Below are 27001 nucleotides of genomic sequence, written 5' to 3'. Positions count from 1 at the left end.
TTTTGAAATTTACATGTTTAAAACAAAATATTTTTAAAACTGGTTTATGATTTTTTAATTAACAAATTAATTTTAAAATTGTATATCTACATGCATGTTTTTAAATTAACTAAAAAATTGGTTTCTGATAATAAAACTAAATATAAGAATATACTTCCACAAGGTCTCTGAAAAGGTTCTGTTTGAAAAGTCAATAAAACCAACATTAAGAGTAACAAATATTCTTATGTCTTGCTTTTGAAGTTCGTATATTGTGCTCCTCTGTAGCCTACAGAGTGCATTATGCTTCTTGTTATTCATAGCATGTGCAAGATTTACTGACATTACAACTCTACAAATTGCAACATTAAGCATTCCTTGGGTGACGTCATTTTGGGGTCCACTGACTGACTGATAAACAACATGCAACTTTTATAGTTGCATGAATGGTTAAAGCAATGGTCCCTGTAAGTAGCCTTTGGTCTCCTTTCTGGGATATCAAGACTTCCTTTGAAATTGAAACTGCATGACACATGGCTTTTGTAAATAGAAATGCTTGTTAAGATAGAACTTGGTGTACAAGAGCTAGAGTGGCATCTTAAACAAATGCTTTTCTTCCAAACTTTGGAGACTTGTTTTTATTCCAACAAGTTTTGATGCAAATCTGAAAGTTTTGTTATTTAATTTTTACAAGGAGGATAATTTTGACTCTAATAAATAACAAAAATATAAAAAGTTGCACTCATTCTTCAATTTAAAATCGCTTGTAAATGGTTTTAAAGTATTTATGATTTTTTGCCAGTTTTTATTAAGCTGAATTAACATGATGGAAGCTTAGAGATTTTAACAATAATTTAATAAGGTTTTGTAAATTTATTTTTAATATTTTTGTAATATGCTACAGGTAATTCAACATGCTTATAATTCCCAAATGTTTAATGTTTTTAAAGTATATGTAAATTTAAAGTTTGACAGAAAAAATACTTTTTAATAATCACTTGCAACATATTGGAGATTGCTGGTAAGATTAGAAAAAATAAAAGGATATATATACTTATATTTATATAGAAAGTCTAAAATTTTTGGTGAAAGATTATATATATAGCAGTTTTGGTACTTTTGTTGAGAATAAAATTGCTGAATTTCCAAAGGACATTTCTCTATTCAATTAGTTTAAAGAAGAGAAGTTGTAATAAAATAAAGAAAATGTCCTTTATCTCAACAGTGGTTTCAAAAATAAATTGTGATGTTTTTTACATTTATATAAAAAAATGCAAAACACTTATTCCAATTTTTTTCAAGGGTAGAGAAATATTTCTAAGTGGGATCAGTATGTAAATACTTGACATTTATACAGTCATGACTGTTTACTTCACATCTCAGGGCAAAAAAACTCCAACTGTCAGTCTGGTGTTGCAAAATTTATACTCATGAAGGAGAATCCAGTAGATTTTCAAGAATGATTGGATAACATTTATTCATACTAGTTTGCTTTTCCAATGTAACTGTTTAACTGTTCCAGCATTAAAAAAACATTATTTTTGCAATTCAATAGAAATATAAATTATTGAGAAGATATTCTAAATGAAGATATTGGCCCTGCAAGTTTCGTTACAGTGTGCTTAAGTTGAGCCATTCTATATCATTTAATTCATCCTTACACTGAAAACTATACTACAGGCCCAACAAGCTCACTCTTGTCGTTAAGCATATCTCTGAAATTCTTTCATTTAAGCCTTGGTTTCTGCTAAGTAATTCATTCCAGCATCTAGTCTGAGAGAGCACTGAATGGACCACATGTGTTTTTCTGTTCCTAAACCTGTGAAGCAGTTATATATCTGTTAAGCAGCTCTTCTATTCACAACTTATGACATCAGTTGCACCTTTACTTACTAATAGTGAAAACATACCCAAAACTAACTTAAGCTTATCCTTTAGTAAGCAAGCACTGCAAATCTAGTGGACTTTGTGTTTCTGAGTTTTTTTGAAAAAACACAATCAAGCTTACAATTTTCTAAAATAACTTACTCCTTGCATCTTTCACACCATATAAAATTCATCCTGCTTACCTTTGAAGTACTTCTAATTAATGCTGCCACCTTAAAGAAAATGATCCTCCCAATCCACTATCCCTTATCATTGAAGTATATTTGGTCATTTTTCCATTTCATGCAGCTTATGGTAGAGGTAGTATTTTTATATTTTGCTTAAATACTTGCTGTAACCCTGCTGGAATGCAGTAAGTATTACAGAGTAGGAGCTCTTCTCTAAAATAATATGGAACTCTTGTTTTACCCCAAAAATATAACTTATTTACACGAAAGTTAAGTGCATATTTAAAAACAAAATCATAAGATAGTTGCCATTTTAAATTTTAAAATATTGGTGTTGTCATTTAACCCTACCAGCTATGTCATTTTGCAGAATGTGTGTCTGGTGAGGGACTAGTTGAATGGCTTATAATGTCAGTGGATGAAAATAATTACTAGTTTTTAGACTGTTGAGGTCTTAAATTTCAGCTTTTCTCTTATGTGAGACTTTTTTAATCTGTTTTGCCAGTTGCAGTTTCCTTGTTATAAAATCCATTTGTATGGATTTTAAATCTCTTGAGCTCAGAGGAACTATTGTGGAGGTCTTAGACCTGGATTTAAGACTATATTTTATTTGTTATTCCAAGGTATACATGGTTTAATGTCCCATTCTAGATTTGCACGATTTAAAGTTCTGTTCTTGTTTCATATTTCATACTAGAGTATTTTCCTAAATTATGGTGACATCTGTGGAAGAAGTAGTGAATAGTGAAGGTATATGTTCTGGATGCTCATTTCAATATATATATACACACGTGCACGCACGCACGACGCACAGAGTAAAACCTGTCTGAGCCAGAAACTTTATAAGATGGAAATATCAAAATTTTGCAGCATTATTTTAAGATTTCTCTTATAATATGGCTGAACATGTGTAATGCAGACAGAAAACTATCTTTCACCTACCTCATCTATCAACAAGTACGATTAGAACCTGAATAAGACAGAAACAGTGTTTTTGATTAAATACTAATTTCTTATTTAATGAATAATTTCTTTGAATATTAATAAGTTCTTGTTTAATTGATAATTTGTTTAAATATTAATAAATTCTCAAACATATTATTAGAGTAAGTATTGGTTAAATATATTTGTTCTTTTTTCTACCATCATTATTCTGGAGGTTGCTATTTGAAAGAATGATTGACTGTACTTTTGGTTGCATTTGCTGATGGAAAACAAGAGAAACTATGGGTAATAGGTAAAAGGAAAATCTGCACTGTTTCAAAAATTCAAGGAAGAATCAACTTCCTGTGGAATGGAAAGTGAATAATAAAACATGGAAGACGAGTGCTATATTTGAGGAATTTTTGAACAAATTAAACAAAAGAATGGAACAAGAAAATAGGAATATTCTACTTTTCCTAGGTAATGCAACTTGTCACCCAAAAGTTTAACTTTTGAATGTTCATATAGTTTTCTACCTTCGTGTACAACATCAGCTATACAGCCACTAGATAATGGAATTATACAGTGTATAAAATTGAAATACAGAAAATTGATGCTTCAGCATATTATTGCAAACATGGATGACTGTAAGAGAGCATCTGAAATGACCATGAAAATTGATGTGTTAGATGCAGTTTGATTTTTAAGTCATTCAACCAAATGCTTAATAAAGTGCTTTCGAAACTGTGGATTTATTCTTGATAGTGACAGAGATTGTGTAGAAGTTGGTGTTCTTTGTTTTTTAACTACATGAAAAAGCCCATTAAAAACTAAAACAGTTGAAACTAGACACTTTCTTTAAATGAATTTGATCAAAATTTTGTATACTTATGTATACTTTAAATGTCTGTTTTTGTTCTTATTCTAATAAATATGGCATAAACAGTATAATAACTTTATTCACAAAATGAGTATAACTTTCCACTCAAAACTTATACATAATTAAGGAAATGTATGTTCATTGTCTAAGGTGGAAAATCTGCTAAAGCCAGAAATTTTACTCGGTCCCATGCAATTCCGACTTAGGTTTTAATGTATCTGGATTGTTGGTTTTTGGAACTAGGTTTTTTAGTTTTAGACTTTCTTTTGTATTCACTGGGGTTGTGAAATACATGGGTTTTTTCATCTACAAGAAACAAAACTATTTACTACCTCCAAAATTATTATTTTTTGTTGTTGTTGCACCCAATGTGTAGCCACACTAAGAATATCTTTTTCTATTGGAGCTTTTTTGTTATTTTGAGTTGTGTTATGAATGGATCTGTGTCTTGACATAGTTTTTGGTGGATTTTTTGGTTTTGATACACTCTTTATTTGGATAATATTAGCTTCCACCTATGAAGGCAGGCAGTTTAAGAGTTCTAGATGATTTTAGATTCTTTATGATGAGTCCTAGCTTTAATTGGAACCCTAATGTTTGTGGGTTTTGCTCTTTTGGAAATGATTCATCTCTGTTTCTCAGTGGAAGGTGTCTGTCAAAAGACTATCTTTCTAATGAAGTATTTCTCTAGAGGCTCAGGATACACTGAAATGGTGGTTAGACAGAAGCTTCATTTTTTTTTTTTTTTAAGATTTATTGGAATATCCTCATTCAGACATTCATTTGTTCACAGATCCCTCTACACACCTCTTAATGGTTATGCTCTTTGAGTTGTTTGATCTTGGGAAGAGAAGAAGACCTAAATCAGTATTCTGAAAATGTAGGCAGCTTGGAGTTTCTGGACAGTTTGAGAGAGGCTGTGTTTTCTTTATTTATGTCTCCATAAATATGGGTATGGAGGCTATATATACTTTCAAACCATTTTTTGGAAGCTGTGGGATTAAGTTTTCAGAAGACCCTTTGAATTTTCTTATGAGCATGTTTTATTCTGAGAGTTGAGAATATTTAGGCAGACAAGCTTTCATACTCTTGTTTGGTCTTGCCTGCAAGGCATTATTTTGCTTTTTACAATATTTGCAATTTTTTTCATCTCCCTCTTTGCTAATTGCAGTTCAGTTATGTGGAATTTGAGTGTTTTCTTTTCACATCCTCATCTCAAAATCTGGTTTTTTACACATATGTTACATAATATTTCATTCATATCCTGAAGGTTCTTCTTTGTCAGTTTTTCCATGGTTTTCACTTTCTGGGGGAGGGAAGGGGGGTGTAGTAACATTTTCCTGTTTCAGTTCATTTCGTTTAGGAGAGGGATCTGTTATTTTTTCTGCACTGCAGTGCCTTTATGTGGTGTTTGGCCACATTTTTACTTTCCATAGCATGTTTTCTCTTCTAAATTCTCCAGCTGTGACTGGGCAAGTAGTTAAAGTCTTTTCATGTTGTAAATATGCCTTTGTGGCATCATCTGCCTGATTAGAATGTTGCACTTCTTCTCCATGTCTTGATTCTGATTTTGTTTTAAACCTTTTGTCACACAAATTCGAGTTTTGTTTTGAAAACTTTTTTTTTTTACCATTAGCAACCTGTGATCAGTAACAGCCTTAGCTGCTTGCTGTAGATGTTTGCAAGACTTTCTTCTTATGGAATTTTTATTCTTTGACCTAGATCATTTCTCCCAGCTTATTTTATCACATCTTACAGTCATTGAGGAGTGTTTTAATTCTGTCTTCCTTTTTTGCTCATTTGTGCAGTGAGGTGTTACACTGCTTGCCCATTATTTTTGGAGCTCCCAAAAATTTATTTTTTCCCTACCTAGAGTCACTGTCATCCAAATGTATAGTCCCTCCTCTTGATTACTAGTTAAAGTTGCTTGTCATTTATATTTTTCACCATATATTCAGTGATCTTCTGCAGCTTTTCAGATTTGGTTTTACCAAGTTTTGCATATTGCTTCTTGCTGTTGCAGTTCTGGGCTCTTCAGTAACTTTTATTTTGGCTTGGATGTGAAAGATACTTCATACTTTTATCAGGTACTTAAATCACACCCAGATGACTCCTGTGGAGAGATTCCATTAAACTGAATAAGCCTTTTGGACTTTTACCTTTTTAGTTCTTTAGGAAAATAGTGAATCCCAGCTTTTAGCAGTTGTAGTTTCTTGGAGGTATTTTTGCCTAGGACCTTTACTGCCACAGCAAGGCTTAGTGTAGTGGAACCCTTCTTATACACATCTAGGCTTTGAAGTTGGGACTGAAAGTTGTGTTTTTTCCTTCATTCATTTTGGTTGGAATTTTCAGTATGATTTGACTGTTTTTAAGATAATTATTTGTCATCGATAGGATATAAGTTGGTGTGTTTTCTGAGCACCCTCTGTGTAGGGTTCTTTGCCATTGTTAATTATTTTGGTATATAGGTTTTAATTTCGACTGGTCAAGGTAACTATTGTGAGACATGTTTTTATATAAAGATTCTTGTGACTTCGATTCTTCACATAAATCTGGTGGGCAGTGTTCTCTCTAAGCTGCTTGGCCACACAATAACAATCAAGTGACACACACTTCATTATTCCAACCATACACATCCTCAATAATGATGAGGAGTCTCAACACATTGAGAGCCTTAATGATCCTGGCAGTCAGTAAGCATAGAGCCCTAATAAATAATTGGTAGCATTACAGAGTGGCCTAGTGATCCAGTAGGGGCAATGGTCTAAAAATACATCTCCTCCCCAAAAAAAACAACTGGTGTGTTCCAAGTTTGAACTTAGAAAAATTTAAACACTTTGTAAAGAAGAAATACGTGTGGTACAGGAGAATAAGGAAATGATATCAGTTTATAATACTTATGATATATATATGTATTATTTACAAAATCACTGAGGTCAGCATAACGTAATACTCAGTATGTTGTGTACAAAATATGTAATAAACACAGTATTACAATGCACATGAAGTTATTTTTTTATATCGCTTCCTAGTTTCAAAACTATTAACTTGAAGTTAGCTGAGATTATCATCATTTTTTCAAATGTAGACTAATGTTTTTGTTATGTGTTTACAGCATTGTGCCAAAGGCTTGCAGTTAATGAGAGTTGCAGGTCTGCTCTTACAGCTGCCAAATCCCATGAGGTAGTATAGTAACCTTTTTTTTTAAATATAGCCTTTAATTTCATTTCTTTTACTTTAACCCTTTTTGGAACAGAGATGTGTCATAGTTACTAATCAATTTATTTATTTATTTATTATTTTTCTTTCTCACATTGGAAGTATTTAATCCAGTTGTATGGCACATTGAACAAAACAACAATTTGTTTTGGATTAACAAAGTCATGTAAATTGATATAATTTTTCTGTCACTTTTTATGTCATGGAATTTCTAAACTTTTGTTTGTGAAACACTTTTAAAAAACTTTTAAAATGCTTCCTTTTATCTTTGAGTTTTTTATTGTTCATAGGAAAGTTCCATTATAGATATGTATAGTCAATTCAGACTTGATTGATATATTTAACATATTCCTTTTAATAGTGTGTTTTGCAGTAGTTACTATTTCTTGCTATAACTTTTAAAAAAAACACAAAATGACAAATATTTATTAGTGACCTAGGATGTAACATTTCAAGATGACATTAGGTAACGCCAGGTAACAGTATTTTTGTTAACAATATCTTTAATGAATATCGACTTACACCTAATAAGTTTAATTTCTTTTAATTAATATTTATTTTTTTCATGTGCATTTTTTAATGCAGTGAACATAGTTGTATTCAATAAAAAAGGGTTTGAGTTATCAGAATATTTTGCCATTGCCCACCCACACTCGCTAGTCCATATTAAGCTAACCTGACATATTACAGAAGAAAAGTACTGAAGCTTTGAAAAAGAAATAATTTAACATAAAAATATTTTCACAAATGAGAAAATGTGAAGAAACTATAAAAAAAAAAAATTCAGATTCTATGATTTGTTCCAAAGACTTCTAAACTTCCCATTATAATATTTCAGTGTAGGAGCTACAATAAGTAACATTCCCATGAAACAATAAATTACTTCTCACACCAGTTTATTAATTTTACTTTGATGAAAAATAGTGTATAACTTGCTCAATTTTCAAGGGTACTTAAAGTTTGTTTGTAGCTATTTTCAAAGCTTAGCTTCATTATTTTGTTGTTCAGATCACATTCTGTGAGATAATAAAAAGATAGAAAAAAAAGGGTGACTATTAAAATCGGTAAAAAAGAAGAAAAATCACAGTAGAAAAAAACATTGTAATTATACTTTCAAATGATGATAGTTTCTAAGCAATTTTAAACCTGTGCTTTGGGATGAGTAGAACAATTTAAAAAAAGTGCATTATTTACATGAAAGAACTCTTAGATCTGCATAGAAATGAAAGTTTGAAACATTTTTATTTTCTTTGTAAATTATATTTACAAATTTTACAAAATATCAAGTCTAAAATATTTGAGTTGCATGTTGTCAAAGTATAATTACTCCCCTCAGTGGCACAGTTTACAACATTATAAACTGGGTTTTGATACCTGTGGTCGGAAGAGCACAGTCAGCCCATTGCATAGCTTTGTGTTTAGCTACAAAGAAACAAATAGAATTAGATTTATCATTTTTACTTTGAAACTTGACTGAAAGGTGATCTGTCATCCAAAAAAGCTTAATTAACATGTATTTTGTAACTGACATGAAAATAATAATTCTGTTGTTGTTGTAGCCACATTTACTCTCCAAATGATTAGTTGTTATGTTTATTTCAAGTTAATTACAGCTAGGTTCATATAAATTTATGTGTTTTTAGTAGTAGGACTTAAGATTATAGCATTTTATAAAATATTTTATCTGTATTTTCATAACTAAGTGATATTTTTGTTAAGTTGGAGCCAGTGTTTTGCCTGGCTTATATACACTAAAGGTTAAGTTATTTACTACAGCTTTTTATTTATGAAGCCAAGTTGACCTGATATAATAGTTTAGTTGATAGAGTTTTATATGGTCAATTTTGACAGTTTGTTATGATAAGATTTAGGTGATAAAATTGACTGATCGATTTGGTATATTGTACTATGTTTCATTTGTTTTTATATAAAATTGCTGTTGATCTACCTGCCTAGTTTTTTGGTACTTTGCTGTTTTTTGTGGTAAACCATTTCCTCCTCTTTTATATTATTGATGCAACAAAATACACTTGGGCCACTTAGCTGTTGTAAAGTATAAAGAATATGTTGTTCTGATCTGCTTGTTTATTATATATGTTAAAATTCCTTTTGACTTTTTTACTGGTTTTGTGGCTTAGGGAATATTAATTTGGTTGGATTATACCTTCATTAAAGCTCTGGGAATTTATATGAGTAAGTTGCATATTAGGTAGGATGAATTAAAGTGTGAACTAAAATTGCATACCAATAATTTACTAGCCAGAAAATAAAAGTAGAACATAAGGTTAGTAAATTTGTATATAAAGATTGTTTGTTGTGTTTTATTCATTTTTTTTCAGTTCAGAAATTAATGGCATGCCATTTGTGCATTATGTATGCTAATTTGTGCTTAGGTGTTTCTTAAGTCATTAAAGAAATTTAATTAAAAAGATTTTTACTACTTGATGCAACTCGCCCTGATCTGATATTCTTGAGTTACCCACATTAGAGGTTGCATTTATATCACATATATTAGATTTAAGCATGGAATGAAATAATATTGCAGTCTGAACTTGTAAGTATAATCATGCAGAGACACCTGTGGAATATATCCTATTTGCTCCCCAATAGAACAGGTGTATGTCTGCAGACTCACACTGCTAAAAACTGGGTTTTGATACCAGTGATAGGCAAAGCACAGATAGCCCATTGTGAAGCTTTGTTCTTAATTACAAACAAACATAACCTATTGCAGGTAGGGCTTAGAATAAAAAATAACTGACTACATCCTTACCATAGAAGTGTAAAGCTTCAGCAGTTCATTACGGTCACATGCCCCCTGTAAAATTTTATGTTAGGAAATTCATAGATTTCTAGACTTGAAATTTAAAACTGAACACAAAAGATATTTAGAATTCCTGCTCAGCTCTAATCTCTATGATTACAAGCAAAACACTGACACTTACACATAAGACAAAGTAAGAAATTTTATTTTGGAAATTGCTTCAAACTTCTCACTCAAATCATAATATAAAATTAACTCAAACAGAACTAAATGTGCAATATATACAAAGTTAGAAGTACAATTCTGAAAATGACCACAATAAGTTATATCAAAATTACAATTGAAAATTTAATAGGTTTTGTAACCTAATAGAAGTTAAACTTTGAAATTAGAAATAATAAACATCAGACAGCATTGAGTAAAGTTTTAGTTCATAACAAACAGAATGATTAAAATGAAAGTTAAGACATTGTAATTTCAGATAAAAGTGGCAAAATCAAAATTTAGTATAATGTAAACTTAGAATATGACTCAGCTTAATTACAGGAAAGAAATTAAGGTAAAAATCAAATATAAAATACAGATAATAGAAATATGAGACTGAATAAGTACAATAACAAGTTATCAAGCAGTTAAATGTATGCATATACAAAATATAGAGAACTAAAACTATAAAACAATGTAGGATTGTGAGAAAACAAGTGCAATAAACATAAAATGGGTCATCAAAATTAAATTCAGAGAATTTGAAATCAGTAACATTCAAGATTAAGCTCAAAATGATTGTGGTATCACTGGTTCAGCAAATTAAAACAAATTTGAAATAGTGGGATGTAGTTACAAATTGAATTAAATAAACTCAAAGCAAAATTCATGATAGAGTATAATAATTCAAATTATAATTACAGAATAGTAATTGTAATTAAGTTACAACTGATGTAGTTTAAAATAATGACAATAAGGTAACACTAATAAGACAAATTGGATATAAGAGAACCAAGTATATATTAATGAAAATGAGTATAATGAGGTTTTAAATTGAATACCACACAATGAAATACAAAAGCAGATTACAATATATAAACGTAATTAAAGGTTGACCTAAGAAACTAACGTTAAGAAGTATTGGTAATACAGAGAGAGAATAAAACATAAAACATTGGGGCTTAACATGGCCTGGTGGTTAGGATACTCAACTTTTAATTTGTGTGTTTTGGGATTATATCTCCATTATCAAGTATGCTTGTCCTTTCAATTGTGGGTGTATTATAATGTGATGGTCACTCCTACTATTTTTTGATAAAAGAGTAGCCAAAGAGCTATTGGTGAATGGTGTCAACTAGCTGTCTTCCCTTTAGTTTATCATAGCTAAAGTAGGCATGGCTAGTGCACAAAATGGAAAACAAACTAAAACGTTGGAATTTAATGTATGTGAATTGATGAATGGTTATAGTTGTATTTAATATAAAACTAGTTTCATAAAGTTCAGAATAAATTTTGTACAGAGAACTAAATACAGCATCAGAATGATGGTGAAATAAATGTAAATTTTCATTTAGAATAAAGATGGCATACATAGACTGTAAAATATTGGAAACCTTTATATTAATTATAAAACTTAAAATTTAAGAAGTGATGTGAAAAAGATAACTCAAATTTGTTAATCAGAGAAATTCAGTAGTTAAACTAAACCTGACATTCAGTACAATGTTTGCAGAGAGAAACTGTTATTTTACAGTTTTATATATTTCTAATGAAAACAATAGAAATCAAACCTTATTTAGAATTACTTCCAAGACTTTTTTTCAGCTTTCATGTTTCAATAAAAAGCATCCAAAGGGCTTTTTACACTTTCTTCTGAAGATGATTCATTTCTTGAAATAGTCACTGATCCTTAGATGCCAACAACTGGTCTCTTTTGTGGCTTCAGCTGGAGTAGCAAGACCCTATTGACATACATTTGGTGGCTTTAATATGGCAGTGTTCTCTTTATCACACAGTATTTTTGTTTTTATGTTAGCTGAAGCCTTCCTGCAGTTGACTGGAAGACATACTTTGGGTCAGAGATGACATGGAATATATAATACCACTTGACACAGCAGTAAGTACCCTGCATTTCCAGTGGTAAACTTCTATGCAGGGATCATTATTTAGTGAACATGAGGTATGACAGTTGGTAGTGTTGTTAGGATAACATAGCTTGTTATTGTTATAGCATTGTTATTGGATTTTCAGGTAACTGATTGTCTGGCTTGAGTCAAGTTGATTGGCAATCTCCTTGAGTAGATTTTTAGTAGTTTCGTTTTTGGCCTGAGCTTGGATAAATTCATCATATTCGGATACTATAGTATTCTTTTTTGATAGAGAAAAAAGAGCAAGACTTCTTACTTCAGTGTGACTATGATCAATGATTATTAAGTATGGCCTATTATATTGCAAGAAAGCACAATCCCAAGCATGTGGAAATATGGACTGTGTATGAACAGGGGGCATAGTTGGGCAACTTATGATGATGTAGTATATTGACATCTAATAAATCATTGTTTTTCCACACTGCCTCTTTTAATAGCATTTTCTATTCATAGTTGTTGGCTCATACTTTCTTTTGAGAAAAAAGTTTTAAACTAAGTTTTCTTTACATGTTGAACTATGTTAAAATTGAACATTATTTCATAATGAAAGTCACCTGTTCACTCCACTTTCCACACCTTGTTTTATTCTCTCCTACTTTTCTCCTCTCTAACCTAGTAACATTATATTAGTATTACCTAAGTATTGTTATTTCCAGTGAGAAACGTGCAGTTTAGTGTACTTTTTGATAATAAACTGAAAAATTAATGCCCATAACCCTATGTTTTTATTAAACATCCCACTCTAAAAGTAAATGCGACTGTTTGAAAGCAAAGATTGCAAAATCTTTTTGAGATGATTAGCTCATCAGAGCTTCTGCTGTTATTAATATCTAAAAACAACTGTAACTGTTTTAGGATTTTGGTTGATGTTTCAGCTGTTCTAACTTTTCTCTACTGCAGAATTACCACACAAAAAATCTACACTATTACAGCAAGTAAGGGGCACAAACCATTCTTTTGGATCTGTAAGTTAGCTGTCATAATTGAACAAGCTACAAAAAGACATTTTGTAAATATTTTTACCAAGAAAACTCACTCAATATCTTGAAAAGGATTACAACTCCTATTTATGGGTCCTCCAGATGCATCATTAGCTTAGCCCCATAACAACATACTTTTGGTCAAGTGATTTTCAGTACCAGCCACACAGTGGCTAATCTTTTGAATAGCTGAACTGCTTTATGTTCAGCTCACTTTTGTTTGATTTGGTTCCAGGTAACAGACATAACACAGTTTTGCATGCATAGTAGTGTATAAAACAATCTGATACTTTTGAAGCCTTGCATTATGCAGAGCCTAGATGATCTCTTTCCCACTAAATTTCTTTCTTAACATTGGCACACACCATCCTACACACATTTGGACCTGTGAGTGATGTTTATGTGTATCAGTATTACATTTTTAAACAGATGATGCTTATGCTCTACCTTTCTGCATGACAAGTAGTGTCCAAGGTAGATTTGAGTCCTTAAATTGCTCTTTACAATCCTTCTGTCCAGAAGAAGAATTATTATTGTTTGTGTGGTTTGTTATTAGTACCACTACAATTACTTTCACAGTTATACATTGTCTAGGATCTGAGCATCCAATAAATGCAAAATTTCTCACCAACTAGCAAGGTAGTATATTTTCATCATTACAATTCTTATCCTCTATGCATTTATACACAACACTGTTGTACTCTTGCAGCATTTTAATCCTTGTATAAGTTGTAATTTGTGAAAGTTTGAAGTTTATAAGGCATTTTAGTGATGCATGATTAGCTTTAATAGGGAATTTTTTACATTAAAGGTAGTGGTAGTAATGCTTAACACATGTTACAGTTACAAGTAGTTTCTTCCTTGTCATGCAGTAACAGCTTTTAGTAGGCTTAAGTGTACAAGCATAAACCTCAGTCAGTGACCAACCTCAGATGCTCTGACAACTTCATCTGCACAGTGATGCCAATTATATAATTGGTCAGCATAATTTTTGATTCTGTAATTGGATTTATGACTATTCCAGAAGTGCAGGCTACATGTTGTACAATCAAAATTGACTGTTTCCTTAATAAAGAATTGGTGACAAATGCTTTTTGTCAGTGAATTATAGTACTAATGCTGAGATGTAACTCTTTATGAATATCAAATTATTGTTCCAGTCTATAAAAACAAAAGTCATATTCATATGTGTAAGTGGTAGTTCAACTTAAAATGCATAATATATGGTAAGTTCAAGTCAAGCCGTGATTGCACCATTGTACACTCTAGACCAGAAATTCAACTTCACATTCATGTATCATCATGAGCATAGACTATGTAATACCATGTCTTTTGTCCACAAATCAGATAGCATTTCTCTTTGTACAAGCATAATCCTGCATGTCTCTTAGTTACTTGTCAGACTTAACTGAGACTCCTCTAGTTTAAACTGTTAGGACAGTTAAGTCATTGCTTGTTGTCAACCCTCTTATATACTGACTGTAACATCAATCTGAATGAGGCTTGTATTCACCTATCCTGTTGAACAAAAAAAAAATGACTAATTATAAACCCTGTCACTTGCTAAGCCAAAGTTAAAATAGGCTCTCTACTCCTCACACACTAAGTTTTTTGTGAAAGGCCTCCACAACTATATTTGTGAGATAATTATAGCAGCCTGGTCTCAAAAATCCTATTTTCCTATTGATGTTCTCTTGATTGCTGCAAATTAGTGTGCTACAACTTACCACGATCATACAGTGATTGTGAAAAGAATAACATGGTAATAGATTACCTTTATATAGCTGAAACATTGACAGTGTTCATGGAATGATCTCCTCCTTCTCCATATAATATCTAGCAGCCTGTGGTATTATAAACACAGAATCATAGGGTGAAATCAAAAGAATGCAGCCAAGTGCTGAATTACACTTCATCACCACATTCTAAATAAATTTTAGCCACCACAGTTCTTGGAGAATTGTCTAATCACCTTATCAGTTTGGAAGGTTCCTGTTCACTGCAAGGTTTGTAATTCTCTAGATATTACACTTTTCATTTTATCTTGTGCTGTTTCAATTATTCCTGATAAATTTTATTTACTATGTTCAGCTCAGCTCTTAGGCCAGAGGCAGCTAGTTTTTGTCAACACTTTGGCTACTAAATGATCCAGCTATACTACTACCCCTAATTTTGGGAAGTATATGAATTCTGATTAAAATGTTGCAGAAGTCTTCAATATATGAGGATGTGCTTGTGTAATGACCCCTGTAGTGTGTAATCTGCATAACAGTTTTATATATATCTAAGTAAAGTTGTATCCCTATTCTAGTTATAGAAGGGAAAGCTCTGGTAAGTCTACCTTTCACAACATTAATGTACTACAAATATTTAAATTTATACTAAGATTAACAGTGTTTCCTCCTTTATGCTGATGATCATCTTGGGTTCTCTGTTTGCTCTTACAAAACATTAAGCTATATATGTATAACAGAAGGTTTGGTATGTTTGGAGTTATTTGTTGAACATTTAACATTTAATCTATCAATAGAACTTTTTACAATTTATACAAGCAATGTCTCACCTAGATCTATTTGATACTGAAAAGAGTCCTATCATACAAATTTGTAAGCTTATGAAATTCATGAGATTTATGGCTCAATTTTTATCCCATATATCATCAGTTTTAAAGATAAAAAGAGCACATTTTTTTCCTATAAAATACTTTGTTATATCTTACTACAATTTCAGAGAAGTACATTTATTTGTTTGTCTTTCTAACTCCTTGTAGGCTTTTGCACATGAACATGTTAACTATGAATGATTTGGGATGTTTAAAGAATAAGTTGTTTTTCTTTTAAAATACATAGATTTCATAGCTTCAGTAATGACTAAATATTTATTAATCAGTTGTGGTGGTCACCAGGAGTATTGATGGGATTTCTTCAGTTTTCTCTTTCTCTACATGGGTTACACATACAGTATGCATACTTTCAATCATTACTGATGCATTGAGGACAAAAATAGGAACACTTTATATTCCATCAATGTACTAACAGATGTACCCACATTATACATGATTAGAGGTTTATTAATGGTAATAAATCATTTATATTAACTTTCATTAACCTATCACTTTGCAGTATGTGAGTACAGCTGCTAATTCTTAGTGATTTTTCCAATTATAATGTATTGAATAAATATGTTGTTACATTTGACACCTGGTTTTCACATACAATAATTCAAGGGCCTCATCTTAAAAAGGTGCTGTATGTAATTCTGAAAAGTTTAGAACAGACTTTGTTGTGTGTAAATCTATGTTAATTCTCAAAATTATTTCTGGAAAATAAACAAATACAATATAGCACTGTTAAAAAGAGGTATTTATGTCATTTTTACCCCACATATACAGTAACTATGGTGTTGAGAAGTTTTATATCAGTAATTAAAAGTTCCAGCAGTTTGACTTAAAAGATGACAACATGTTAACATTCAGTGATTGAGATCAGTTATCTAAAACAATGTTTTATTTGTATTTACTAATTGCTTTCTGAAAAAATTTAGAAAAATGTCTAACAGTGTGTAACACAGTTTTTGAAATCATAGCAAGTAAATTAGAACCTATTTCATGCTAATAGTTTTTGTTTTATCTGGTTTCCTTTTCAAAAACAAATTATAACATTACATGGATTATTTTAGTGGAACTTATTATGCAATTAATTTTCCTTTGAAAATGGTGTGATTGTCCAAGATAAGACTAACTATTGTTCAAATATGAAAAATTATCTTTTTTAAAGTTACCTAACAAATGAAAAGTTCATTAGAAAATTACCACTGAATTTTATATACTATTCATAATTTATTTCATCAGAAATTATTCAAGATGCTGTATGTACCTGATGTTAATATCTTGAAAGGTGCCCTGTACTGTTTGATAAGTTTGGCAGAAGGGTAAATATTGTTGTTCTTTTGTCGTTTTTATAATTTTAACATTATATTTTCTTAGCCAGGGCTAAGTAATGTAGCTGTCATTACTTAACATTCTATGATTACAAAGATCAGAGAACCTCCTAAACTCATTATATAAATTTTATTTTTCTTGTTTAAATAAATAATATTGTTTTTTATTCTGCAAAATATTAATTAGTTGTTCTTGTTAAGGTTATCAACCAATCTTTAAACATTTCTGTTGGTTTTAGGACAGCATCCAAGCTGGTGTTAGCTGAATCTTGTCATGTAAATCAAGTCTTACACATCATTGAACATTATGACCCACTATCCAGAAAGTAGGTTGTTTTCATTGAAAGGCCTGTGTATACAGTTAAAAAATCTAAGTAATTTACTACTATACATTAAAAGTGATAAGTGAGCTTCAAATAAAAAAAAAGGGATGATAGTAAAAATAAAACTACAATAAATACATTTTTAAAACCAGATACCTAGATTTTGATCTCTTAGTAAGATTTCCTTGAAATTTATATATATATATATATATTACATGTCTAGACCATACCACAGTTAGGTAAATAACTTCAAACTCAAATGTAACTTAATTTGCAATTCTCATTCATAATTTAATTTTAACAGAGAATACTGAAATCTTCATGCTGAAATACTTCAATGTATAGCCTATGTATGGTATATAGGAAGTTTTATATCCAATTTAAGAAACACATTAGCAAATGAAAGAGGTCTTGAATATAGATTTGTAATGCCATGTTAAACAGTTTTTGCATCATTATATTTTAATTTTATGTGACCATCATAATGTGGTTGTGGTTCATAAGGGGAGGTCACTTGCACTTCACAATCCACCTTGGCGATACACATAAACTAACTGACATTACTTGAAAGGTATGAAACAGAAGACAGCATTTTATTTAAAACTAGTTGGAGTATCTGTCTCCAGGATGGAAGTTATATAAATTCATGATTAATTAAAGGTTATCTTAGGATATGAAAAGTTGCTTCTTTTATGTGTAATTATAAAAAATGCATCAATAAGGGACAAAGTAGTGATAAAAAATACAAAAACACCCATAAAAACTGCAAATGAACCTCATAACAAATTTGGTGAAGATCCATCTACGGGGGTGAAGAAGTGGTAAAAATGCCTTTAAAAACCACAAAACACACATAATGCAAAACTGATAATTTGTATGTACTGTGTAAAAACTACACTAACAAACACAATATTAACATAATTTATAAAATACAATGCAACAACTTCTATATTGGAGAAACAAGCAGAAAAATGGAAACTAGATTCAAAGAACACAAAAATCACCTTCACACATTTTTGAACACTGCAAATTAAATAAACACAACAGAGCCATAGAAAACTCCCAGATACTAAGTAGGGAAACAAATATAAACAAATGCAAAATCAAAGAAGCCCTACTTATACAACAACTAAAACCAAAAGTAAACCAATATAAAGGAACACATTTATACCTATACTAATTAATAACCTAACATCCAATTGCAACACCCTCTACAGTCTTGTATTTGGCTATACTCTCATCCATGAAACATTTGTCTGGTAATGGTTAGTTGCAAACTCTCTCTTTGTAAACCTGAAGATTACCTAGGAAGTCGAAATGTCACTCCCTGCTTATCAGTAAAAGTGTTAATACCCATACCAGCTATTCTGAGATACATTTTTATTTCAAGTGGGTTTCTCATCATCAAGAAATCCAAACCTCTGTAAAATATAAGAATGTATTCAATGAATATAAAGAAATAAAAATCGGAGAAATTTTACTTGCTGCATATAAAGGCTTGTTTAGAACATGATAGTCACAGTAGACTTGGTGAATGGGTAGTGGTTGGGAGCTATACTAGTTTGTTTTCATCGCTGGATGGGAAGCTTCATGGTGGTATAATTTATCTGCTGTGCTGTCCAATTAGTGCTTTTCTACCATATTGTGGGCTGGAATGCTAACTTCAATAGATAAATTTTCAACTTACTTATCCCCAAATGGTAGTGCCTTATTTCTTTGTTGTTACTTTTATTTCAATTAATTTTTACTTCTTTACCTGGAAGAGCAGTTGCCTTCCCACAACCGTCTGCAGGCAGTGAAGGGTGATATAGATGTGGGTTGTTGCAGGCTTGAGCACCCACATCTTGCTCTCCTAATTTCTATATCAATTGCTACTCCTTTATTTTATTTTTTTATGTGAAACTGGCAAATGGAGGTTAAGACTGATAGATGGTGTATCACCACTGCAATGTAAGTCATACTTTCACGGTCATCTCCAAAACCTAGAGCACAATTTATATCCCACATTATAGTTTGTACCTAAGATCTTTTTAATTAGTGCAGCATTGTTTGTTTATTATTTTTTAATTTAATTTTGTTTTGGCTGTTTTTAGGTTATAACAAATTATTATATATATGTATATATTTATATACACACACACACACAAATACACTTTCATCTTTTACAATCATATCACAACAGCTTGCAGACATGTAGACCAAATTGTGTGTGTGTGTATTTGACTCTGTCTTTTTACAGTGTATGTGTGCATTAGTGTAACTGCTATTATTTTCAGGCAAACATTTAAAATCTATACCTTATACTTGTTTAGTTTCATGTAAAGTTTGTTAATCTGATTCACCAAATTTATTCTTACACTTACAGTGTGGCTGTTTATCTACATTTTTCTTACACCAAGTTGCTAGTGGGTATATGACTCTGTTGATTACAGGCTCCCTAATAACAGTATAGGGGACATAATAGTTTGGTGGATTTGACTAACAGAAACTGCCAATATTGAATATGATTAGCAATTAGCAAATATTGCTTTGTATAAAAGGAAAGGCTCATGATTTACTTGAATTTGCAATCTATTTTGAAATAGCACTAAGCTAACTGAGCATATAGTTATTTTTGTGTTCTTGTTCTGGTATACATTTATTGACACAGTTTATTTTAAATCAGGCTTGCTGCAAGTTTTCTGAGGCTACTTAGTTGTTGCCAGAGTGTCCGAGACCTGGTGTTACTGTTCAGTGGAATTCCAGTTTTACTGAGGTCTGTCAGAAACAAAACATTTTACTAAATTACACTGGTAATGTATCTTTTGTGGTGTTTCATAACAGTTTATGTGTACTAACTCACAGTAAATTATCTGTGAAAATATTCTGAGTCAGTATGAATAGCTTATTGTTATTGGTAGGTACAAAAATTTAGAGAAATTAATATTTTTTTTTATTTAATATTCATTTTTTAATATAATTTAAAGTATCTAAAACAAGAACAAGTGTATAGAAGAGTATATGGCAAGAATATCTGTTTTATTATGTATGACCTGGAATTACTTATGTTCTGTTAAATCATTTAGTTATAATTTCAAAGTTGTCCAATTACGACTAAAAACTAACTGGTATTTACTTTTATACAGCCAGTTTGAAGGGGAAAATTATCGTCTTCAGTGGCACATTGCTTGGAGTCTAGCACAGTTGGCTATGGAACCTAAGCTTCGAACACAAATCTACAGGAAAGGAGGCTTGCCTATTCTCCTTGGTGTTTTGAGGTTGGATCACAGCATAAGTATTTTTTACTCTTACAAATTAAAATGTAGAAATGTGTTATCAGTTAATTGTATCACTACTGGTGTTAAACAATGCCACTTTGAAGTACCTTTACATTCAAAATTTAATTTTAAAATATTATTTTAGTCTTGTTAAAGGAATTTTATGCTTGAAAATAGTGTAAAAAATACATTCAACACAGGCAGATATACCTCTGCAATCAGAATAGCCTTACCTTTAGTTACTTTCATGCTGTCATCAACCATGTGACTAAAGTTATGAATGTTTTTGATGCAATGTAGATTATGCAACAACTTACTCAGTATCCTCCACTATCTCACCTTCCATGTTACATATGGTTTGTGCACCAGGGAAACAATATAAGCTGTGCTTTCACACCAATATGAAACCAGAAGTCAATGTAACTACTACTGCAAATGTTTCAAATATATTAATCAGAATTTATATAACTTCTATTGGGACTTTATATGCATAGTATACCTTTAGCTTATAGGAGTTTATTGGCCTCATTGTCATCCGTTACTAATGTACATATTTGGGCATTAAATTCCATATTGTCTGTTGGTAACTTACAGGTTTTAAGATCATGTGAACATTTACTTGGTGAACATCTTTCTTTCTCTCATGATGATGGTTAATACAGTGGAAATGCAGATGGATCTCTCTGTGCCTCCAAAAGAATCATTCTCAAACCAAATGAAAAGTATTTTGACCTCCATGGTTATAAAAGCTGATGAATCAATCTCAACACCCATCTCTGTCCATAACGTACATTTCAGCAAACCCCGAGATCCACTTTCTTTGGTTCCTGGTGTGCATTTTCCTCAGGTACATCTTCTTTTCCCACCCCAAGATGCAAAATTATCTTTTGTTCACGTCCTCAGTCACTGGAATCATCTTCCAATGACAGAGACCTGCCCAATCAACCCAGGGTAGGATCTATGGAGGTCGACAGATTTCCCTCGAATAAATGCAATAAAGAAAAAAAGGCATGGTCATGAACAGAAGGGCTCTCCACCCAATTCACTTACACATAAATAAATATGGCCACCTTGATACAATGGAACTGTCAAGGTTTATGTTCTAATCTGGATGATATCAAAACACTGATTGCTTCCTACCATCCTGTATGTCTTTCCTTACAAGAAACATTTCTAAAGCCTGCTGATACAGTCACCATTCAGCAGTTTTCTTTGTACAGAAATGTGATGTGTGATGGACGAGTACATGGAGGGGTGGCACTATTGGTTGATTAGCATGTGGCCACTATGACTTTGCTACTCAACACACCCTTGGAGGCCATAGCCATCTATGTTTCCTTGGATCATACCATCACTGTTTGTTCTCTCTACCTGTACCCTCGAGAGACATATGATCAATCAGACCTTGATGCTCTCATTGAACAGTTGCCATCTCCATTTTTAATCCTGGGGGACTTTAATGGACATCTAATGTACACTATTATGAGTACAATATTATGTGTATTATAAATGCTGTGCCATCTATCTCTTGCTTCTTTTGCTATTCTTGTGACTGGTTTTAACTGGATCTGGCAGGAAAAACATTTGAAGGAATCTTGGGATCCTTCCCCAGCTCAGAGAAAGGGTCCTAAGATTCCTTCAAACTACCATCCAATTGCTTTGATGAGCTGTCTCTGTAAGACCTTAAAGAGGATGGTTGATGTACATCTTGTTTGGTTCCTCGAATCAAACAACCTCTTATTGCCCATGAGCCACCTAATTCGACTTGAAACGTCAATCAGACAAGCCTTTCTCAAATGACAACATCTTGTATCAATGTTCTTTGACATTGAGAAGGCTTATGATATGATATGGAGGTATGGCACTTTGCAAGACGTCCATTTACATGGATTATGTTGCCATTTGCCCATTTTTATTAAAAGTTTTTTAATGTACAGGCGATTCCAAGTTCATGTTGGTTCGACACTTTCCTGTTCTTTTCTACAGGAACTTGGAGCCCCTTAGGGCTATGTTTTGAGTGTTATACTTTTTAGTATAGAGATTAATACCATCACTGAAAAATTCTCTATTACTGTTGCAAACAGGCTCTATGTTGACGACTTTCACATCTCGTGTCAGTTGTCAAACATGAGGTATATTGAGCGGCTGCTACAGACTGCCCTCAATCGTTTACTGAAGTGGATTGCAGCAAACTTTTTAACTTCTCTCTATGTAAAACTGTTTGCATGCACTTCTGCTGCCACTGGGATATTCACCCTGATCCTGAACTCTGTGTCGGTGAAGTTGTGCTGCCTGTAGTCCCTGAGAAAAGGTTCTTGGGGCTTATTAATTATCCTGGCAAGTTATAATAATTAAAGTTTTGCTAGAAGTTTTTTAAAACTTGTATTATTTTAATTCCTGAAAATGACCATAACGTCAAATAACTCAAAAGACTGGAAAGGCCAACTTCAGGTGACTAATGCTGCTGTTTGAACTACCCATTAGTCATCATGGCGAGTTATAATAATTAAAGTTTTGCTAGAAGTCTTTTAAAACTTGTATTACTTTAATTCCTGAAAATGACCATAACGTCAAATAACTCAAAAGACTGGAAAGGCCAACTTTAGGTGACTAATGCTGATTTTTGAACTTACCTGTTAGTCATTCTGGTGAGTTATGATAATTACAATTATGCCACAGAAAGTCCTTTACGACTTGTATTACTGTAGTTTTTCTCTTACTGCTGTAGACTAGATGTAAAAATTGGATTTAATGTTATGTTTTTAATTCAAATATTAAACTTTGACTTGTTTTACCTTAATTTTAATAATTTTACTTTAATTTTAACTTTTTACTGGATGTTTAGTGCAGATAGCCTAGTTTCTTTGCACCATAAAACACCAAACCAGCCAATCCTTTACATGGACAAGTTCTTTATTGTAACCCTGGTATTTTTACTGATGATTTGTTCATGAAAATACTGAATCTTTTTTGTTTTAATTAATACAAGTGCAAAATGAATTGTAAACTGTAAATTAACAATATATCTAGTTCTTAAGCCAGTAGAAAAATCATCAAAGTACAAAGAAAAGTTGTAAAATCATATGTAAAATGAACAGCTATGCCTTTTTTCTTTTTTTTATGATTGTTCACAAAGTTTTAAAGTAATTCTCTTAAGAATTTAAACTTTCAAACATTTCACATTTATTTTCTTGGTTTATTTTACTGTCAATGACTGAAGTAGAAATAAATTGAAAATAAAGCAACAAATCACTGCTTATGCCATAAGAATGCTTATGTGACACTTTAATATGATATTGTCAAGCAACAGAGCATACATGAAAAAATAAGTCAACTTGACCCTTATTCTGAAAACTTGATGTGGAATTTATCAGCTTATCTATCCTGCAGTATTTACAATGAGAATTCACAAGAGTAAAAGATTGCACTTTTATTTTGTGAAAACATTTATTACATAGTTCAGATCTGATCCAAAAAACACTGCAAGTGTTTGTGTAGTGATAATTCTTCTAGGATGTTTGGAATTTAACAGTATACTGTATAAGTGTACAAAGATATTATTTGTGTGCATGGTTATAAAATCCTATTTCTTTTTCAGTAAACTTAATCAATCAGTAAATACTATTTATTCATAAATGCTCAAGTTTTAGTTATTTTTATAAAAAAAATAGAAAAATGAGAAAATATACTTCAAAAAACAAAGATTTCAAGTAGTTACAGCATTATGAGATTTTCTGCTTCTGCCATATGTGCTAAGCCTCATTTGTTCTTCCACATTAAGGGTGAAGAGATATTAGCTTCTGTAGACTTCAGATATACATTTCAGAAAGCAAAATGTCAACTTACTATATTTGTGGATACAAAAAAATCCTTGTAATTTTTCTGGGTTTTTAAACAAACTATATGTGGTTAAAAATAATTAATGTGTTCAGAGCAACAATTCAGTCATCACACTTCAACAGTTTTGGCAAAATTATGACTTTGTCTTTCAAGCTATTTAAAAAGAGTATCAGATTTATACATGAGGGAAACTGCTCTTCCTTTTAATAGTAAACACTTAGTCAAAAGAAGTGGGTGTGACAAAAAAGATGTTTCAAAAAAATAGATTAGTGGGAGGAGCCACTCAACTCTACTAGATAATATATTAACATCTTAATAAATGAAAGAAGTAGGAGGTTTTTAATTTATATCCTCTCTCACTTTTGAAAAGTTAGACATGTTTGCTTTGTCGTCTTTTCTTCAACTCATTTTGTAGTTTATGTTTTTTATCAAGTGAAATAAGTTCTGATATCTATGTTCTTGGTGCTTGACATACTTAATTTACCCAGAATTCCTTATATGCCAGATCAAGCATTTTTACCTACAACTGCAAGAGAAAGCAGCCTTAGCTTCTCACTTATTCTGTTACTTGTCCTAACTGATCTTGATTCTTATTCAGAAGAAAGACTTATAACCTTTCATTGGATTCTGCTATGGAAACATTAAGAAATTAACTTATTGTTTTCAAATACCTTACATCTTGCCAAATTGGCCACGAAGAAATGTCTTTAGCAGCTGGTTGCAACACCTTCTATAGGTCAGCATGTTGATGAATATGAATACATTTTTACAATTTTATTTGTCATACTGTTTCCAATTGTGATTGTTCAACTAAGATGGAATTCCTAGCAGGTGTATAATTATTTGATTTGAAATAACAAGGTCACTTTATAATGTGTTTTTGGAGGTGGGTTTTTGCACAAAACTATAAAATGTCTGTCTTCACTCTGTTCACTGCTGGGAATTGAGCCCCAGATTTTAGCACTACAAGTTCACAAAGCTATTGGTGAGAGGAGGAAGGACATTTATAATGCGAGATTCTAAGTGTATTCATCTGTTCAAGTCTCTGATGTGGTACATGCACCTCTGTAACTTTCAAAACAAAAGCACATCCTCTTTGCTGGTACCCTCTGGAATACCCTCTGAAAGCATACAGAAAATGTAATCTGATGGCTGATAATGCCTCAGCAGATACCTATTCCACCTTCAAATATAAGTCCAAGCACAGTATTAAAGACATTAGAGATGGGGAAACCATTCTCTGTATAATGTTTCTTAGTTCCAATCCAGATATGGAATATATTTTTTCTTTATTGTTATCTTTCTTAACCTACTTTATGTTATAAATTATAAAGCCAATCTTTGTGATCCTCCCTAGGTGACTGTTGACAAGATTAGTTTCATGACTTGGTATCCCATTTTCAGTATTGATGGGGGGTACTAAGTTTAGTAGTATCTCCAGTCATTAGCCACCAGTACTGGAGTTACTCTGAGAATTTTCTGCCACAGATAAAGAACACTGTATTGTGGTCTGACCTGCATACCTGTTATGCTATAATCTGTGACCACACCTGAGAATGTGATGGTTAACAGGTAGATTTGTGCTGCCCAAATCCCTTTTTTATATTGATTAACCCTTTCACCATGGGTCACAGGCCAAGGGCCATGCTATTGCATTTGTTGACTTACATCCAAAACTTTATTGAACTATTTGATGAATTTATGTCAATAAGTTTGGAATCAAATTGTAGATTGCAATTGAAACTTTAATATTATATATGAGTTAATTTCTTAATTTAAAGTTTAATATTAAAACAACACACCTAAATATAAGTTTTAGTGAATCATGGTAAATTTAATGTGGCACTGTTTAAAATTAGATGATTGTGATTTCAAAATACTAAGTATAATTTTGTACAAATCAGGAACTTGAATTACAAATACTGATAAGCTAGAATATAAAATAAGAACCTCATTTCTTTTTATTTTGCTGAGATGTGGTTTATGTCCTGAATCAAACACAATGAACCCATTCACCTTTTTCGATTTTGGAAACAGTCTCTTATATACACTTACTTTAATATGTGACATGTGAATAACTGATTGACAACTTAGAATGTCTCCAGAATGGTTTTCTCAGCCATTTTAGTCTGTGAAAAGGCTATCATGTTTTTTCTAGCCAAGATTTCAAGAAAGTAGGTGGTGTCTTTAGTCTGCTCAAAGTTTCATATATTTTTAAACATAAATATAGCTTAGTTATTAAGTTTAATAAAATTGTAGTGGAATGTTATGGTAATAGTATAAATATTTATGATTTTTTTTGGTTATTAGACTATATGTAAATCCCCAAAAACATTATTGTTTGATATCCTCCACATGCAAAATTTTAAAAGGCTTAACAGTCTGCATCCAGCAACATCTGAGTACAAAGGTCATAGTGAGAAGAGGTAACTGTTTTCATTATTTCTTGATTTATTTTTCTTTATTTTAAGAAGAATAAGTTGAGTAATGCATTTTTGAATACAAATAATCTATATACCTATATATAATGTATAATAATTTAAATGTGACTGTATATTAAAAAATCCCAGTCCACTAAAAGACAGAGAAGACTAAAGGTCAATTTTATGTTACTGGATACATAACATGAGTGCACATGCCAATTCATGTTATGTAATGTTACCTAGGCATAACTGGAAGGTCAGTATAATAAAGAATAATAAATATGTGT

At 31.6% G+C, this 27001-nt stretch overlaps 1 protein-coding gene across 3 annotated transcripts in view; it reads left to right on the top strand.

The window, feature by feature from the left end:
- LOC143233840 (serine/threonine-protein kinase Nek10-like) overlaps positions 1–27001 on the top strand; it is a 123295-nt gene that overhangs the window by 22213 nt on the left and 74081 nt on the right. For 2 of the 3 annotated variants that reach the window (XM_076470604.1, XM_076470605.1), the window contains 5 exons: positions 6953–7020; positions 16783–16862; positions 17111–17197; positions 19860–19949; positions 20320–20451. In XM_076470604.1, coding sequence (XP_076326719.1) covers positions 6953–7020; positions 16783–16862; positions 17111–17197; positions 19860–19949; positions 20320–20451 — 457 coding nt within the window. Of the gene's footprint in view, positions 1–6952; positions 7021–11840; positions 11922–16782; positions 16863–17110; positions 17198–19859; positions 19950–20319; positions 20452–27001 lie in introns of all 3 variants that reach the window. The other variant, XM_076470606.1, reaches the window with a different exon arrangement.

Source organism: Tachypleus tridentatus, chromosome 12 (assembly GCF_004210375.1).
Source record: "Tachypleus tridentatus isolate NWPU-2018 chromosome 12, ASM421037v1, whole genome shotgun sequence".
Classification (NCBI taxonomy): domain Eukaryota; kingdom Metazoa; phylum Arthropoda; class Merostomata; order Xiphosura; family Limulidae; genus Tachypleus; species Tachypleus tridentatus.
Note: the sequence above shows the minus strand (reverse complement) of the source record. Positions and strands in the feature narration are given on the sequence as shown.